Consider the following 18101-nt stretch of genomic DNA (forward strand, 5'->3'; position numbering starts at 1 on the left):
CATAAATTATGCACTGTCATTTAAAGTCTTGCTCGTAAAGCTGGAACTGTCGCGGCCCTGGACAGCTGCAAGAATGGCGCGAGATGCTTCTTGCACTTCAACATAGACCCGCTGCTTGAGTGAATACGCACACAAGGCTTCCGAGAATGGCGGACGTCGGAGACGAGGGCGCGGGCGAGGCGGCGACGAAGCAGGTGAGCGGCGCGTGGCGAGGGTTTGCCTCGAGACTCCCGCGCCGGAACTGCCTGGTGGCCAGGTGCCATTCCCGCACCCCTTCTTCGTGCTGGATATGCAGATATGATCTCAGTAGTCTGCAAGAGAAATGGAGAGCGGATGGGGGAGCGCAAGCCCCAGAACGCAACACCCAATCCCTGCTCCGAACGGTCACTCCCGTATGTCGCTTCGCCGCTACTCTTCCGCCTGCCTCTCGTCCTCTCCTGCTGCCTCCCCCCACCCTTCTCCGCCTTATCGCTGCCCCTTCACCAGGTGTTTAGCAGCTATGAGTGCCGCACCATCACGGACCGCGGCCTGCCGCACCCGGGAGACGTGGCGGAGGCGGCCTCGCTGGCGTGAGACGGGGGAAGGAAAGAAGAGGGGCAGGCGTTGTTGACATCAGTCCTAGTATGGGACATAGACGGGATTGCTGACTCCATGCCAATATGGTTTCACAGCTTGATACAGAGACAGAGAAGCGGGGGATTTTTTCCTGCTCAGCGGGGCGATGGGCGGTGTGTGGATACTGGTGCTGCAAAGAGACAAACCTCTCCGTGTATCCACCACTTGATCACCGCCCCCCTGTACCCTCCCCCGCTCCCCTTCCCCTCCCCCGCTCCTCTGCCCCTTTCCCCTCCCTCCCCTCTCTATCTCCAGCGCCGTGCCGCTGCCTCGCAGCAGCTACCCGCTGTGGGACTCGCTGCCTGCCGAGGTGGTGGCGGGCGGCAAGCTGTCGCGGCTGCAGCTGGAGGGGGTGCTGTACGCCTGCACCAAGCACTGCGAGATGCTGCCCAGCGGGGAGCGTGAGTGGCGGCGTGGGCCGGGCGGGGGAAGGAGGTGGGGGCGGGGGGGAGGCGGCGGGAGGGGCCGAGAAGGGAGGGGCCGGGAAGAGAGGGGCCGGGAAAGCAGGCCGATAGGGCAGGCTGGGACGGCAGGAGAGGGAGGCGCAGGGAGGGTTGGAAGGAGGGGTGCCGGGATAGGGTCAGCGCTGCGGTCGTGCGCTGCGGTTGTGGGGGCCGCTTCTGGACCTCGCCGGCCCTCTGCCCAATCCTCCAATGCAACCCTCACGCTAGCTCCTCTCCCTCACATCCAAGCGCACCTGCAACCGCGCGCACTGCCGTGCAGGCGCTGGCTTCTTCATCGGCGACGGCGCGGGTGTGGGCAAGGGCCGCCAGATCTCGGGGGTCATACTGGACAACTTCGCGCGCGGCCGCAGGTGTGTGCGTTTGTGTGTGTGCGTGTGTGTGTGTGTGTGTGTGTGTGTGTGTGTGTGTGTGTGTGTGTGTGTGTGTGTGTGTGTGTGTGTGTGTGTTTAGCAGTGGGAACTGCTGCGATGCCGCACTGCCCTACCGCCCGTGTACAGCGGCGTTACACACGCGGCCATTCCAAATCCCTTGCTCCACGCCTGTCCCCCACCCTCCCTCCCTCCCACCCCCACTCCCACCCCCACTCCCACCCCCACTCCCCCACCCCCCCCAGGCGCGCCCTGTGGCTGTCCACCTCCAGTGACCTGCACGCCGACGCCACACGCGATCTGAGAGACCTGGGCTCCCACATAAACGTCATGTGAGCAGGGAAGGGGAGGCAGGGAGGGAAGGGGGATGGAGGAAAGGAGGAAAGGAGGAAAGGAGGAAAGGAGGAAAGGAGGAAAGGAGGAAAGGAGGGAAGCTGGAACGGAGGAAAGGAGGAAAGGAAGAAAGGAGGAAAGGAGGGCAGGAGGAAAGGAGGGCAGGAGGAAGGGAGGGCAGGTTCGCGGAGAAATCAAGGGGGGAAGAGGGGAAAGGCTAGGCAGAAGGGAGAGATAGAGAGGGCGGGCTTTCGGTTGGGCTGTACATAATTTGCGAGTGTTGCAGCAGATCGCGACCATGCTGTGACTGCGGCACACAAATGCAATCCGCTTGCTGTGTCGAACCATCTGGCGCCCATTCTCATTCTCATTGCTTTCACCACAACACAACACAAAATTCACGTCATGCATCACTCGCGCGCCACTCGCGCCCCACACGGCCACAGTAACAACGTGGCGGCGCTGGACAAGGAGAGCAAGGCGCTGGGGCTGAGCCGCGAGTTCCAGGAGGGGGTGCTGTTCATGTGGGTGCGGGGGGTTGGGAGGGGGTGGGGGGTTATGTGCCCGAGCCCAATGAGTCCCAAGAGTCAAGCCAACCCAGAGGGGGGGGCGGGAGGGTTGTGGGTATGCGGGTGTGGTTGTGGGTGTGGGGGTCGGTCCAGGAGTGTGCAGGAGTGTGCTGAACGGGGACCGGTGTATGCTGCCATCTGCTAGCTGCCATCAGGCAAACTCGTGCTACTGTTCTATTCCTGCAGCATACCCATCTTTAAGGCCCTTGTTTGCGCTCGTTCCCGCAGGACCTACTCCACCCTCATCTCCCAGGTCAAGGGCCGCAGCCGGCTGCAGCAGGTGTGTGTGTGTGGGGGGGGGGGAGGGGCCCTCGGCAGCGTGTCACACACATAGCACACATGAGCGGGTGCCGCCGCAAGAAGGGCAGAGCTCGGGCACCAGCACCCTCCCACGCCACAACCCGGTGCCAACCAGTTAGCAACACGGTCAATGTGAAGTTTCTAAAGCACGATGCCGTGATAAGCACGGTCAATCACGGTTAATTTCTACCGATGTGGCGGCGGCTCCAGGTCATCGACTGGCTCGTGGCGGGCGCCGGCACCAACATGACTGCGGCCGCCGCCAGCACTGCCGGCGGCCCCGCGGCGGAGGCGGAGGCGGGGGCGGCAGGAGCAGGAGGAGGAGGAGCAGGAGCGGGAGGCGGCGGCGGCGCCATGAGCGCGGCTCAGGCGGCGTGGGACGGACTGATCGTACTGGACGAGTGCCACAAGGGTGGGTTGGGGGGTTACATTCATGATTAGTGGGTGGGTGTCACAAGGGTGGGCTGGGGGAGCGGGGGAGTGGGGAAGTGGGGGACTGTGGGGGACTGTGGGGAAGTGGGGGAGTGCGGGACTGTGGGGGAGTGGGGGAGAGGGGGACTGTGGGGGAATGGGGAAGTGGGGGACTGTGGGGGATTGGGACGGTGTGGCTGTGTAGCGCCGGTGGTGTGACCGTGTGGTCGCCGGGGCCAGAGCGGGCGGAGGCTGTACACCGGTACCGGTATGCACACAGAGCCAATCAGCCAGCCCTGCTCCCTTCCCTTGTCCTTGCGCGCCCTGACACACAGCCGTGACACGAGCTGCTGCAGCCGCCGAAACATCAATCCCTACCTATCCCCAAAACACCCAAGCACCTGCAACCTGCAAATATCTTCTTGAATGTTTCAAGCTTTCATGTGCGCGCTCGCACTTCGCAGCCAAGAACTTCGTGCCCGGCAAGGAGGCCGCCTCCACCAAGGTCTCCGCCGCCGTCATAGCGCTGCAGGAGCGGCTGCCCAAGGCGCGGGTGCTCTACTGCTCCGCAACCGGCGTCAGCGAGGTGCGTTCATGTTCATAAAGAGGTGCGTTCATGTTCATAAAGAGGTGCGTTCATGTTCAAAAAGAGGTGCATTCATCATGTCCTGAAGAGCCACATGCATGCATATACGCTGGCGCTGTGTCGCGTGGCAGCTGTCGTGGGGTTGCTGCCCCGCAGGCTGCAGGCCCGGGGTAGGAGGATGGTGGCGGTTTGGCGATGCACTCTTCCTTCTCCCGGGCATGACGTACACGCGCTTCCGCTCCCCCATTCCCCGTTTCAATATATCGCCTTCGTTTCTGACTAGCCATGCCTGGATGATTGGGTATTCGCCCTCGCCGTACGCCTTCACTTCTTAAATAATCATGAATGTACACCCCCCCTGCTATACCACTGTGCCGGGTCACAACTTCACTTGTAACTATCACTATGAATGTATTACTCCCCCCAGGTTACATCCCCCCAGGTTACATCCCCCCAGGTTTACATCACCCCCCCTGGCTACGACATGTAACCCCCCCCCCCCGCCACCCCCCACCCCCCAGGTGGGCAACATGGCCTACATGACGCGCATGGGTCTGTGGGGACCCGGCACCGCCTTCGACAGCTTCCCCACCTTCCTGGACAGGTGGGAGCGGGTGAAGCGGAGGAGGCGGGGGGAAACTGGTCCTTGACTGCAAGCACCCCGCCTTGTTTCCCCCGTGTTCGCCCGTGTTGGCCCCTCCCCCCCGACTGCACCTCCCGCCGCCCACCACCATGGGCCCACACCTCTTACCCCCTCCCCTCCATTCGTGGATTGAGCGCCGCTTCCTCAACTATTGGGACCTGTTTCGTTGGGCTCGGGCATGCACTCTTCACTGAATTAATCATGAATGCAACCCCCACGCCCTTCTCCCCTACACATACCGGCCCCGGCCTCCCTGCCTCCCACTTCCCCTCCCCTTCCCTTTCCCCTTTCGCCTCCGGCCCTGCAGCATGCGGCGTCGTGGCGTGTCGTTCCTGGAACTGTTGGCCATGGAGATGAAGGCGGAGGGCAAATACGTGGCGCGGGGGCTCAGCTTCAGGTGAGTCAGTGTGTGTGTGTGTATATGTGTGTATGTGTGTGTGAGAGAGAGGGGGGAGAAACAGGGGAGGGGAACAGGGAGGGGAACATGGATAGGTGGGGTTGCAAAGATGGTACAAAGGGGTACCACCCCACCCTTAACATCCCTGCAACCCCACCGCGCCCCATCCCAAACCAAACCCAACACACACGCCCCAGGGAGGCTGAGTTCATGGAGGTGGAGACGCCGCTGACGGAGGACCAGATCCGCATGTACGACAACGCCGTACGGGTGAGTGAACGCGTGCCTGTGTGTGTTTGCGTGTGTGTGTGTTTGCGTGTGTGTGTGTGTGTGTTTGCGTGTGTGTGTGTGTGTGTTTGTGTGTGTGTGTGTGTGTGTGTGTGTTTGCGTGTGTGTGTGTGTGTGTTTGCGTGCGTGTGTGTTTGTGTGTGGATGATGTTGAGTTGTTGTTGTGGATGTGGTGCGGGCGTGTGGCTGCAGAACTGGGGAGCTTTGCATGATCATGTGTGTGTGTGTGTGTGTCCGCGTGTGCAGGTGTGGCAGCGGCTGCGGCTGCAGCTGGAGTCGGCTCTGGTGGTGACGGGCCATGGCCGGGAGGTGATGAAGGGCTTCTGGTCCACACAACAGCGCTTCTTCAAACTGCTGTGCGTCAGCCTCAAGGTGTGTGTGCGCGTGTGCGTGTGCGTGTGCGTGTGCTAAAGAGCACAAGGAAAACATTACGCGTAGGACAGTGTATGCGATGCAGAATTACGGCCGCCGTGTGCGTGTGCGTGTGCGTGTGCGTGTGCGTGTGCGCGTGCGTGTGCATGGGGGAGTGGGGGTTTGCTACCAGCCAAAACTAAATCAAACCGGGGGAAGGGAGCTGTGCTGCATGCCCGAGCACAGCCAACGGGGGCTGAGGCACGGGAGGCAGGGCGGCGCGGCTGTAGCACATCACCACTACAAACAGGATTGTCGTTGTGGCCTTCCTGTGCACAAGGCGCACCACAACCACCGCCGCCGCCGTCGCCTGCGTCAATCACTTTTACACACATCCTCGCTCGCCTCCCTTGCCTCTCTCGGCGCTCGCGCCAAACACAAGGTGCCCACGGTGGTTGCGGAGGCGCGGGCGGCGCTGGAGGCCGGCGACTGCGTTGTCATTGGGCTGCAGGTGGGGGCTAGGGGGGTGGGGACTGGGGATTGGGGAGGTTGGGTGGGGACTGAGGGGTGGGGACTGTGAGGTCGGCCAAACTGCTCGACGCCTACCGACCCGTACCTAACGCCTAACACACACATGTACACACACACACACGCATACACACACATACACACACACGTACACTGTCCTACGCGTAATCTTTTCCTTGTGCTCTTTAACACACGTATACACACACATACGCCTCCCCTGACGCGCAGACAACGGGCGAGGCCGCGGCGGACGCGTGCGGACTGGAGGCGGGCCAGGCGGTGGCGGGCTGGGTCAGCCCCACCAAGGAAATGCTGCTGCGCTTCATTGGCCAGAACTTCCCGGTCACCAAGTGAGAGGGGGAGGGCAGGGGGCGGAAGGGCAGGCGGGGGTGGGCGGGGGTGGGGTGGGGTGGTTTATGTGCCCGAGCCCAATGAAACAGTCACCCACAGAGGGCTGGCGGGGTAGAGGTGGGCTGCTAGGTAGAGGTGCGCTGTGACATGGGTGTTTCCCGTTCCTGACAACTTCGAAGGGCCCTTTCACGTGGTTACATGTGCTGCGGGTTGGGGCTGGGGGGAACTAGCAGGCTGCGATGAGATGAGGGGACGGCGGAGGGGTGGCAGGCTGAGGCAGCGTGGCAGGATGCACGGGGAGGGTGCAGGGCAGGCGTGTGGGAGTCCGGGGGGGGGGGGGGCAGGGCGGCGTGGGTGTGCCAGGCGTGTGTGTGTGCTAACAGAACAACGAAAACGTGTTTGTGTCTGTGTCGGTGTCGGTGGCCCACCTACCCGCCTCACTTGCCAAATCCCCCCCACGGCCCTGCCTACGTGCCGCCATCACCGCTGTGCTCCTCATGTTCTGGCTCGCACACACGTCGCTGTGCACATGCGCTCACTCGAGCGACAGAGCCAAGCCCAAGGACGGCGAGGGCGGCGGCGGCCCGCCGGGGGGCATGGACGAGGCGCAATACGCGGCACTGGCGGCGGCGGGCGGCGGGGCGTACGGTGAGACACAAATGCCGTAGTGCCGTACACATACAAGCACATAGACACACCCCAAATGATGCTCTCCTGGTTTTCCTGCGTTTTGCTCCGTTCGTTTGCTAGGACATCGAACACGGCTCAACAAATCCTCATGTCATCGCGATCGTGCGACAGGCTACGAGGCGTTTGACGCGCTAGTGCCGCCGCCCCAGTCCCACAGCCCCGCTGCGGCAGCAGTGGGCAGGGGCGCCGCCGCCGGCAAGGGCAAGGCTGGCGCCGGTGGCGCCGCCGGCGGCGTTGGCGTTGGCGGCGGTGGCGGTGGTGGCAAGGGAGAGGATGCGGCGGCTGAGCCGGAGCTGCCCGAGTGTGTGTCCATGCGTGAGGAGCTGCTGCAGGCGGTGTCTGGGCTGCAGCTGCCGCCCAACTTCCTGGATCTCATCATCGACGAGCTGGGCGGCCCGGGGCAGGTGCGGGCGTGAGGGGGAGAGGGGGAGGACGTGTGGGGGAGGGCGTCTGCGTGTGTTTTAGAGGGACACGAGGAATTAGAGAGCGCACCGGGCAGGGACAGTCATGCGTGGAAAAGTGATGGGACGAGCGAGGGGATGGAAAAAGAGGAATGGCTCAGAGCCGATCCGATGGGTGTGCTTGCGCGCGCCCGCGCACGGCAATGTGTCTGTGGTTTCATCATCGCCTGTGTGTGGTTGCAGGTGGCGGAGATGACGGGGCGCAAGGGCCGCATTGTGCGGGTGCAGCCGTCGGGCGGCGGCGGCGGCGGCGGGGGTGGCGGGGGCGGGGGGCGGCAGCGGTTTGTGTACGAGCTGCGTGCCAAACCCGACAGCAACGACATGGACTCCCTCAACAGTGAGTGTGGCGCTGCTCGGGTGCTCTGGGGCCTGGGGTAGGCCGCTGAAACGCGTTTTGCCGTGTTACATAGACACATACACTGATACACACAGGGACACATAACTCTGCATCGCATACACTGTCCTAGGCGTACTGTTTTCCTTGCGCTCTTAACACACGTCACCCACATTTCACTTTATGCTTTACACATACACTCACTCTCACACGCTTGCACCCTCAGTTGCTGTGTTACATACGATATACACACGGACACGCACACACTTTGTGATGCTTGCACGATCACTCATGCAAACGCGTGTGTGTGCCCTCCCTCCTCAGTCACTGAGAAGGACGCCTTCCTGCGCGGCTCCAAGCGGGTGGCGGTCATCAGCGACGCCGCCTCCACCGGCATCAGCCTGCACGCCTCCCGCACAGCCAGGAACCAGGTGGGCGAACCCAGGCGGGGGCGGGGCGGGAGCGTGCGCATGTGTGTTTTGTGCAACGGAACGAAGACGTCTGTGTGCAATTGTTTTCTATGCAGGCAGCACGACCCTTCAATCCGGCAGTCCCATAACGATTTTCGGCACCGCTGCCGCGCTGCTGCCCGCCCCCCCCCACACACACACACTCAATCCCCCCTCCCTGCCCACTCCGCCCCCCCCTTCTGTTGTCCGCAGCGCCGGCGCCGCCACCTGACCATTGAGCTGCCCTGGTCTGCCGACAAGGCCATTCAGCAGCTGGGCCGCAGCCACCGCTCCAACCAGGCGTCGGCGCCCGTGTACAAGTGAGGGCGGGGTGGGGAGAGGATGGAGGAGTGGGAGGAGGTGTTTTGCGGACGTGTTTTGCGACTCAAGGCGTGTGTTTCGGTGTTCACCGTCGTGCAAGGCTGCACCTGACTAAGCAGTGCGCGACGCATCAGGCAGTCGGCGCACGAAAAGCCCACCGCGCTCACCGGTCCTGCCAACTCAACCTCTCCTCGTCCTCCTGCCCTTTGCCGCCCTCCTCCGCCTCATCATCATCATCCTCCGCCGCCTCCGCCGCACAGTCAACGCACCACACGCTCCTCCTCCTCGCCCTCCTCCGCCTCCTTCCCCCCCCTCGCCCTCAGGCTCATCTCCACGCGTATCGGCGGCGAGAAGCGCTTCGCGGCGGCTGTGGCGCGGCGGCTGCAGAGCCTGGGCGCGCTGACCCGCGGCGACCGGCGCGCCGCCAGCGGCGTGGACCTGAGCGAACAGAACTTCGACAGCCCCATCGGCCGCAAGTGGGTGACGTGTGTATGTGTGGGTGTATGTGTGTGGGGTGTGTATGTGTGTGTTTGGGGGGGGGGCGGGAGGGAGGCCACAGCACGAGGGGATGCCTGCACGCGGGGGCTGCAGCGGCGGCAGAGTTAAGAACACGCACGTGCACACGCATGGTGCTTTGTCCCCCAATCCCCCATTCCCCCGCCTCCCCCCCACCCACCCACCGCAGGTCGCTCCGGCGTCTGTACGACCACATCGTGCTGGCCTCCCCCGCACTGCCGCCGGGCGTGTCGCTGGCGGACGTGTTCAAGGAGCACCCCATGCTGGCGGTAAGGGGGGGGCGAGGGGGGCTGTAGATGGGGGGGAGGGGAGGTGTGGGAGGGAAGGAGATGGGGGAGGGTGTGTGGGGGGGGAGGGGGCATTACGAGGAGGGGACAGGGGGGCCGAGGCCCTTGGGTTTGTCAGGAGGGGCAGAGGGGGGACGGGTGAAGGCAATCCGTTAGGCAACGTTAGGGCTAGCCGCAACCCCTCCCCAACGGCCGCACAACCCCTCCCCAACCCTTTCCAACCGCCGCGCCGCTGCCCCTCCCCCTAGGGGATCATCAACCACGGCGGCACGCCGCGCACCCACAAGCCCCCCAGCGGCAGCCGCGCCGCCATTGCCGCCGCCGGCCGCGGCCGCAGGGCCTCTGCCGCCACCCCGGGTTCGAATCCCGGCCAGGGCGACGATTATTACAATTCCGCGCTGCCCTTTGACTTTGACGACCCGGCGGTTGTGGCGCAGCACGTGGCGGCGCTGCACGAGAGCTGCCGCGGCTACTGCGAGCAGATGCAGCTGGAGCTGCCGTCGCCCAAACCGGGGGCGCTGGCGTCGGCGGGCGGCGGCGCGGGGCGGGAGGAGGAGGCGGCCGGCGGCGGCGGTGGCGGCAAGGACGGCGGTGCGTGCGTGCTTGCGAAGGTTTGCAAGGCGCAGCTCCGGGCCTGTATCGCCATCTCCCTCATCGCGTGCACCCCCTCCCACCACCGACTCTTTACTAGTGACGCACCAAGCGCAACGCCCCGCCGATTAGAGGTCAAGGGAGACGACTCGTCAACCCCTTCCCAATCAATCTCTTTCCAATCAAGCCTCTTGCAAACCTCTACTTCTTCGTCCCATCTGTTCCGTCACACACCAGGCGGCGGCGACGTGCGGCGCTTCCTGAACCGGCTGCTGGGTCTGCGGGTGGAGGAGCAGGCGCTGATGTTCGCCTACTACGCCGCCGTATTGGGGGCAGAGATACAGAAGGTGGGGGGCTGGGGCGCGCGCGTGTGTGTATGTGTAACTACCCGGCCACCAGCACCATCTCCCCACTCCACCCACGGCGCCGCAATCAACCCCGCTGCACCCCACCCCCCTCCGTGCTCAGTCATTAAAACCCCACCCCGCCCCGTTAATCATGGAACCACTTGTCAGCATCTTTGCGGCGTCATGAATCATTGATGGAACCCCCATCCCTCACACCCTCACAGGCCCGGGCGGAGGGCAAGTACAGCGAGGGCCTGGCTGACGTGGCGGGCACACACATCCAGCTGCAGGTGTGTTCATGTGTGTGTGTGTGTGGAGGAGGAGGGGGGCGTTGCTTGTAAGGGGGGAGAGAGGTGCAACACTTGCCTCTGCCACAACCAATCCTTGGTGGGCAGGGCAGCGATGCTTCGAACCGCCCCTTGGGCAGCCAACAACCTCTGGCGACACCCGCCGCCGGTCCCCATTGCCCCTCACTCCTCACATCTCCCCCCTCCCACCTCCCCCCTCCCTCACACACACACACCTTGCCCCTCCCTCACACGCCCCTCCTGGCCCCCCCGCCCGCCCTCCACACCCACCTCCTGCCCTCCCTCCCCCTCTCCCGCTCCTCCCCGCCCCAGTCGTCCATGACTCTGTGGCGCGACCCGCTCAGCGGCCTGACCACCACCAACACCGCATTCAGCGTGGATCGCGGACTCAGCTGGGAGGTGAGGGAGGGGGCGTGCGTGTGTGTGTGTGTGTGTGTGTGTTTTGGGGGGGGTGGTTGTTGTAGATACGAGCCCAAACTGAACCAGACCAAGATAAACGAGCAGAGCACATGCAGATGCGTTAGTTGCAAGCGATAATACTTATGGGATGTGGGCCGAGGCGTCGTGGGAGGTAAGGCGGACATAGCCGCTCATAAAGAACGGAGCCGACATCGGGGGGGTATGTGCGTGTGTGAGGGCGCGGGTGTTGTGGTGGGGGGCGGGCGGCCGTGTTGTGGGTGGGGACTGGGAAGGTGCGCCGGTGGCGTGGAGGCGGTGATGTGGGGAGCGAGTTTGCATGTGGGGAGCGAGGTTGCATGTCGCCCCGCTCACCCACGCCACACACCAGCTCTGTCGCCCTTCCCCTCATCCCAAACTGCAACCCATTCCTCAACCATCACCCATTCCCACACCGTCTTCCACCCGCCCCGCCCACCTCCTCAGCCCAAACAGCCACCCATTCTTTCCTCACCCACGCCCACGCCCCATCTTCACTATTCTATTCCCAAACATCAACACCAATCATACACCCACATATATAATGTGCTTGCACGTAATCACACGCACCCTCAGGCCGCCAGACGGCGCCTGGATCGCGAGCGGGTTCCCGGCGACTCGTCCGGCTTCCGCATGAGCCGTCGGCCCCTGGGTGCGGGCGGCGGCAGCCACCTGGTGCTTCTGGCGCTGCAGCAGCCCGGCAGCAGGAACACCTTCAGCATCGCGCGACCCAACACAGGTGGGAGGAAGGTGGGGGAGAGGGGGGAGAGGGGGAGGGGAGGCGAGGTGGGGGTTGTAGATACCGGCCCAAACTAAACCGAAACCAATGTAATGGAGCGAGGGGGTTGCAAGGAAGTGGGCTGGGGTGTGAGGAGAGAGGGAGGAGAAGGAGGCAGAGGGCGTGATGAGGGCGTGATGAGGGCCTGTGTGTTTTTGGTGTGGCCTGGTTTGGCGTGTCTCTGGAGGAGGGGGAGGGAAGCCGTACTCGTGTGAGGCGGTAGGAGCGGTAGGAGTAATACAATGCAACATGGTGTTTGCGGCCCTCCTTCAACACCCAGCAATGCCTTCCACCGGCCCTCCCTTATTCACGTTTGCACTTGCTGACTACCGTTACTACCTCCTATCGCCGTTCTTACCTCCTATCTTGCCTTGTCATCTCATCAAACGTTATCTTCTTTCAGGCGCAAGCTATTTCGACATGGACCGTGCCGACCTTGACGCCAAGTACCTGCCGCCGCCGGAGCCTGGCAGCCCGGGGGAGGAGGCGCTGGAGGCGGTGTGGCGGGCGGCGTGGCGGGCGGCCCTGGACACATGCATGCACGGACCCGCCTGCAGGGCGGGGCCGCAGTGCGGGGTGGGTGGCGGCGGGGTTAGGGTGGTCGTGTGTGTGTGTGTGTGTGTGTGTTTGTGTTTGTGTGTGTGTGTGTGTGTGTGTGTGTGTATGTGTGTGTGTCTACGGTACGGGGGGGGGAGGAGAAAGGAGAGGGCAGGGGGGCGGCAAGGCGAGGCGTGTAGGCGAGTATGTGTGTGTGTGGTGTTGTACGTGTGTGTGTGTGTGTGTGTGTGTGTGTACGGTATGCGGGGGAGGAAACGAGAGGGCAGGCGGGGCGGCGCACAGAGCTCAGCTGCACGTCTGGAAGGAGCGTGCCGTGCCGTGCGGCGAACGGGTTCTCGGGTGTTGCCGCAATAAGGACGTGATACTGATGAATGCTGCGGTGCTGTCTCAGCTGCTGCCGCTCTGCACTGCCGCCACCTCCTCCACACCCTCCTCTACCGCCTCCGCCGCCTCCTCCCCCACTGCTGCCTGCCCCCACTGCTGCCTGCCCCCACTGCCCCCACTGCCTCCTCCACTGCCTGCCCCCACTGCCCCCACTGCCTCCGCCTCCTCCACTGCCTCCACTGCCTCCACTGCCTCCACTGCTGCCTCCACTGCTGCCCCCACCTCCTGCCCCGCAGGTGGGCCGGCGCATCACCACTGTCAATGTGCTGTGCGGCAGTGTGGTGCGGCTGTGGGGCGTGCTGGAGGCGGTGCTGGCGCGGAGGGAGGACGAGCTGCCCAAGATGGAGCGCAGCCTGAGGGTGGTGAGGCAGCAGGGCTGGGCCTGTGTGTGTGTGTGTGTGTGTGTGTGTGTGTGTGTGTGTGTGTGTGTGTGTGTGTGTGTGTGTGTGTGTATATATGTGAGGGGTAGTGGGGGAGGTCGGGGAGCAGGGGGTGGGGGTTCACCAATCCCAGGAAGAGGGGGAAGAGCGTGCAGGCTTTGTTTGAGGGGTTGTGTGCATAGCGAGATGCGGAGGGGCGGGGCTCGGGGCGGGCGAGGTGGCAATGTGGGGACTACGGGGCGGCACGAGTGTGTGTGTATGTGTGCTCCTTGCGACATTGTAGTGTTGCAGCAGGGAGCCAAGGCAAGCGCCTGCATGTCTGCCGTGCAGGTGCGGGTGGAGTGGCAGGAGGGCGGCGGCGAAGACGACACCGCGGCGGCGGCGGCGGCGGCGGCGGCGGCGGCGGCTGGTGGTGGTGGTGGTGGTGGCTCCGCTCCCAGCTCGCCGCAGATGACCCTGAGTGGCGACTCCATGGTAGTGACCTCGGCCGGTGGCGGCACTGGTGGCGGGAAGGAGGAGGAGGAGGATGGCGGTGCTGGGCAGGTGCTGTCAACAAATGAGGCGGGGACAAGAGTCAAGGGACAGGAGCGGGGCCGGAGGGCGTCCGACGAGGGAGTAGCAGCAGGAGCAGGAGCAGGAGCAGCAGGTGCAGGTGCAGGAGCAGCAGGTGCAGGTGCAGGTGCAGGAGCAGCAGCGGCAGGAGGAGCAGCAGCAGCAGGGCCAGGAGTAGCAGGTGGTGGTGGTGGCGGCGGCGGCGGGGCGCCCCAGCAGCACCTGGTGGGAGTGCGCTACCCGGTGGCACTACTGGATGAGGTGGTGAGACGCGGCAGCGGCGGCGGCGGCAATGGAAGGGGAGGGGGGGAGCGGGTGGGGGTTAGTGGATGCGAAGTGGGTGGTTGTGTGGGCGCGTGGGGTGAGTGGGTGGGGTGGTTAGATGGACGGGGGTATGTACCCGAGCCCGGTGGTGAGGGGGTGAGGGGGACAGGCAGACGTGGCTCACTGCGCACCCACTGGTTCCCAACCTGCTGCCTGTCCACTGTCAAAGCCGCCTCAGCCATCAGGCCTCACAACCAGCCTGACCCGACCCGACCTGACCTGGCCTGACCTGACCTGGCCTGCCGCCCTCTCCCCGCCTCCCACCTCCTGTCTGTTCTCCGGTGTTGTGGTTTGGTTGGGGCTGGTATTTACAAACCCACCACCCACCACCCACCACCACAGATCGCCACCCTCACCAGCAATGCCCAGCAGAGCACACTTACGCGGCTGCCCAACGGCCAGATAGGGCTGCGGCCGCCGGCGGGGGCAGCGGCGGGAGCCAGCGGCGGCGGCGGCGGTGGTGGGCTGGTGGCGGAGTCGCCCACCCCCATCGACAAGAAGGCCCTGGCAGCTGCCTACCGGTGCGCGAGGAGCTGCCACGTAGCAGCAGTGTTTACACATCGAACTTTGACTCAGTATGAGCTCGCCGCCTGCTCGCCACCTGTTCCCCAACTAATCGGCACCCCCTACCCCGCCCCCCCCCACCCTCCCCACCGCCAGGCCGCCCAACAACCTGTTCAACTACTTTCAAAAGCCCGCCGGCGGCGCCGAGGCGTGCGCGTCCGCCGCCGCCGCAGCTGCTACTGCCACGGTCAAACCCGAACCCGGCAGTATCATGGGCTACATGGGCGGCGGCGGCGGCGGCGGCGGCCGCGGGCCGTTGGTGCTACAGCTGCCGCTGGGGCCGCGCGCGCCGGTGCCCACGGTTCGCGAGCAGCCGTCGGCTGTAGCACCGGCGGCGGCAGTAGCAGTGAAGGCGGAGCTACAGCCGCTGCAGCCGCGGCAGCAGCACGGGCATAACCGCGATGCGCCGCCGGCAAAGAAACAGCGGCTGGCGGCTGGAGCCGGCGCCGTAACCGTAGGGGGCGGCGGCGGCGGCGGCACGGGCGGGAAGAGTACCAAGGCGCAGCAAGCCAACCCCGCGGCGGTGGCGGCAGCAGCAGCGGCGGCTGCGGCGGCGGCTGCGGCTGTGGCGTCCACAGGTGGCGGCATCATGGCGGCGTTTGCACGGGCGGCGGCGGCGGCGCCAAAACCGGCGGCGGCGCCAAAACCGGCGGCGGCGGCGGCGGCTGGCGCGACGCCGACGGGCGCAGCGAAGGCGGCAGGGGCTGTGAAGGCGGAGCCGGGCGGCGGAGCGGCAGGCGGTCGTGGCGGCTTGGGGACCGCGAGGCCGCAGGTGCAGCAGCAGCAGCATAAGCAGCAGCAGCAGCAGCAACATAAGCAGCAGCAGCGGCAGGTGGCGCCGTTATGTACCGCGCCCGCTTCCAAGGCGGCTGCTACAGCTGCCACCGCTGCCGCCGGCGGGCCGCCGGGCAGCGCGCGCCCCTGCGCCACCAGCGCTGTGAGTGTTGTCAGCGTCATCTCCATCGACTGCTCTGATGGCGCTGTCACCGCCACCCCGGCAGTGGGCGCGGGTGGCGCCGCGTCTAGGCGGCCCGTGACAGGCGGCGCCGGCGCATCCTCGCGGCCTGTGGCGGCGGCAGCGGCAGCGGCGGCGGTGCGGGCGCCTGGAAGGCAGGGGGCGGAGGACTCTGTGATGCTTCTCAGTAGCGATGACGAAGAGGCGGAGGCGGAGGCGGAGGCGGAGGCGGAGGCGGAGGCGGAGGCGGAGGCGGAGGCGGAGGCGGAGGCGGCGGTGCCAGGGAAAGACACGGTGACGAGGGGCGGTGCGTCAGGAGGCGGCAGCGAGGGCGGGGGTTCCGGGGCGCAGTGGCAGCTGCCGCTGCCTCCCCGCCGGAACCCGCAGCGGCGGGCACAGCCGCAGGGCCAGCCGCCGGCGGCCATGGAAGTTGGGGAGGAGATGGGAGAGGAGGAGGAGGTGGGGGAGGTGGAGGACCTCACGCAGCAGCCCGAGCCCACCGCCTCCAATGAGGGCGTCAACCTGGAGGGGGAGGAGCAGGAGGAGCAGGGGGAGGAGGAGGAGGAGCAGGTGGGGGGGAAAGAGGCGGCGGAAGACGAGGAGGAGGGCATGGAGGAGGTGGCGGAGGAGGAAGAGGGTGATGACGACGACGACGATGCTGATTTTGATTTCGTGGTGGAAGAGGAGGAGGAAGAGGCGGTGACTCGGGCAAGGAGAGGCGCAACGGGAGGAGGAGGAGGAGGAGGAGGCGCGGGCACCGCACGCGGCGGCTCCGCCGCCGCTAGCAGCAGGCGCGGTGGCGTCGTACAGCTCAAGGCTGGCGCGGCGGCCGGCGGCGTCGCCAAACGCAAATCTGGTGGCGGCGGCGGCGGAGGCCGCGGAGGCGGCGGCAAAAGCGGAGGCGGTGTGAGTGCGGCTGCCAAGGCGGCGACTGTGGCTCGGCTGAAGGGCATGGGCTTCAGCGCGGCGCAGGCGGAGCGGGCGCTGTGGATGGCGCGTGGCGACTGCGAGCGGGCGGTGGAGCTGTGCCTGGAGGGCATGTGCTGAGTGTTCTCGTGTGTGTGGGGGGGGGGAGGGGCGGGGTTGATGTGTGTGTTTAAAAAACAACAAAATGAAGCCCGCCCAGACGGCGTCGGAGTTACTTACGGGGGGGCGATGTGTGTGTGTGTGTGTGTGTGTGTGTGTGTGTGTGTGGATGGAGGCGGGGATTGTAGGTGTGGTTGGGAACAGGCTGAGAGGTGCGGCTTTCAGGGCACAGGCGTGAGCTAGCAGGGTGGAGCGGAAGAGTGCACACAGAAGCGTTGGAACTTGGAAGGCAGGTAGCAAGCAGGTTGATAAGGTAGTGCTGTTGGGGAGCAACGCTATGCAGGCTTGAGACGTAGGATTGAGGGGCCAGGCTTGAACATGTGCCACTTTCGCGATGGTTTGGGGGTCGGGGGCCGGGAACTTGTACTGTTTGCACACGAACCTTGAGCGCGCTTCTGGCCAACAGGTGTGTTGGTTCATGATCATAATTCACATGTTCATGAATCCCTGCGAGACATTCTGAAGGGCATTTGTAATATCGCAGGCCGTGTCGGGCGCAATGTCAACCGGACCACTGTGACACCGCTTGGCCATCGCCGGCCTGCCGATCCCGAGGCGTCCGGCCTCGCCTCCTCCCACCGCCGTAAGCGAAATGCATACTAACCTCCTTTTAAACACTATGTACCAATTTGACATAGATAACCGACTACTGACAGCTGCGTGCAGACGCGCTCAAGTCCAAACCGCGTATCCTTGCGGTCAGCACTTAAATCAACTGCAAACCTTAGTAGGCATGTGAGCAGAGGCTGCTTCACCCCAAACCGAAAGTGCGTCAATAGCATCACAAAGGCCCCTGGCCCGGCGAGGCTTTCTGCAAGCACTGGAGTCGGCCCGAATCATGGAACTCCCTTCACCTCCATTCAGCATCGCAACGTCGTCTCGTGCGCAGCGAGCAACGGTGACGAGGCGAGCTTGCGCACGGCGTTGGCGCACTGTGCCCGCAGCCTCACACCCGACCTGCTGGCAGCGGCCGCTGCCGCGGGCGACGCCGCCGCCTGTGGCGCTCTCCTCCGTGAGGGCTGCGGCGGCTCTGTCGTCACCTTCTTGCAGGCAGCAGCAGCAGGCACAGCAGGCCACCTGGAGCTGCGGTGCAAGTGGGCGGGTAGGCAGGAGCAGCGGCTGGTAGGAGGGACAGCACGACGGGTGCGCCAACGCCGGCGGCGGCGGGAGCAAAAGCGGGAATTGCAGCGGCCTGACAGACGGCGGCGGCAGCGCGGCGGGAGACCTGGTGTCGCAAGCGTTGCAAGTCAGCCGCAGCAGCGGCACCGCTTCGGGTCTGGCTGGCATCAGTAGTGGTGCCTGTGGCAGCGGCCGTGGCTGCTTGGGCGGCTGGAGCCGCGGCGGAGCAGGCGGCGGCGCCAGCTTGCTCGTGAGGGCATATTACGTGGCGGCGTGCCGCGGTGCGCGTGAAGTCATGGCCTCATGGGTGGAGGCGGCTGTGATGGAGCTGGCGCTGAAAGCGTGCCTGTCACATGCGCAACAACAACGAGCAGGCGCGGAGCGCGAAGTCTGCGGTGCATGCGGCGTGTGATCTCGAACTGCTCAGGTGGGGGCAGACGTACGTGAAGCTAGCAGAC

At 65.0% G+C, this 18101-nt stretch overlaps 1 protein-coding gene across 1 annotated transcript; it reads left to right on the forward strand.

Moving 5' to 3' along the window:
• Positions 1-42: 42 nt before the first annotated feature.
• Positions 43-17012, forward strand: CHLRE_13g578501v5 (uncharacterized protein). Its single transcript, XM_043069507.1, has 32 exons — positions 43-194; positions 487-569; positions 871-1016; positions 1339-1429; positions 1693-1779; positions 2227-2304; positions 2578-2629; positions 2860-3061; positions 3525-3646; positions 4168-4250; positions 4597-4686; positions 4884-4956; positions 5221-5346; positions 5768-5836; positions 6082-6203; positions 6755-6852; positions 7006-7298; positions 7539-7692; positions 8014-8120; positions 8352-8458; positions 8783-8935; positions 9145-9244; positions 9511-9853; positions 10091-10200; positions 10425-10490; positions 10821-10907; positions 11520-11682; positions 12125-12297; positions 12900-13025; positions 13374-13859; positions 14262-14440; positions 14580-17012. The coding sequence occupies exons 1-32, from the start codon at positions 147-149 to the stop codon at positions 16483-16485; spliced, it is 6123 nt and encodes a 2040-aa protein (XP_042917482.1). The 5' UTR covers positions 43-146; the 3' UTR covers positions 16486-17012.
• The last annotated feature ends 1089 nt before the right edge of the window (positions 17013-18101 follow it).

The sequence above is a fragment of the Chlamydomonas reinhardtii genome, chromosome 13 (assembly GCF_000002595.2).
Source record: "Chlamydomonas reinhardtii strain CC-503 cw92 mt+ chromosome 13, whole genome shotgun sequence".
Classification (NCBI taxonomy): domain Eukaryota; kingdom Viridiplantae; phylum Chlorophyta; class Chlorophyceae; order Chlamydomonadales; family Chlamydomonadaceae; genus Chlamydomonas; species Chlamydomonas reinhardtii.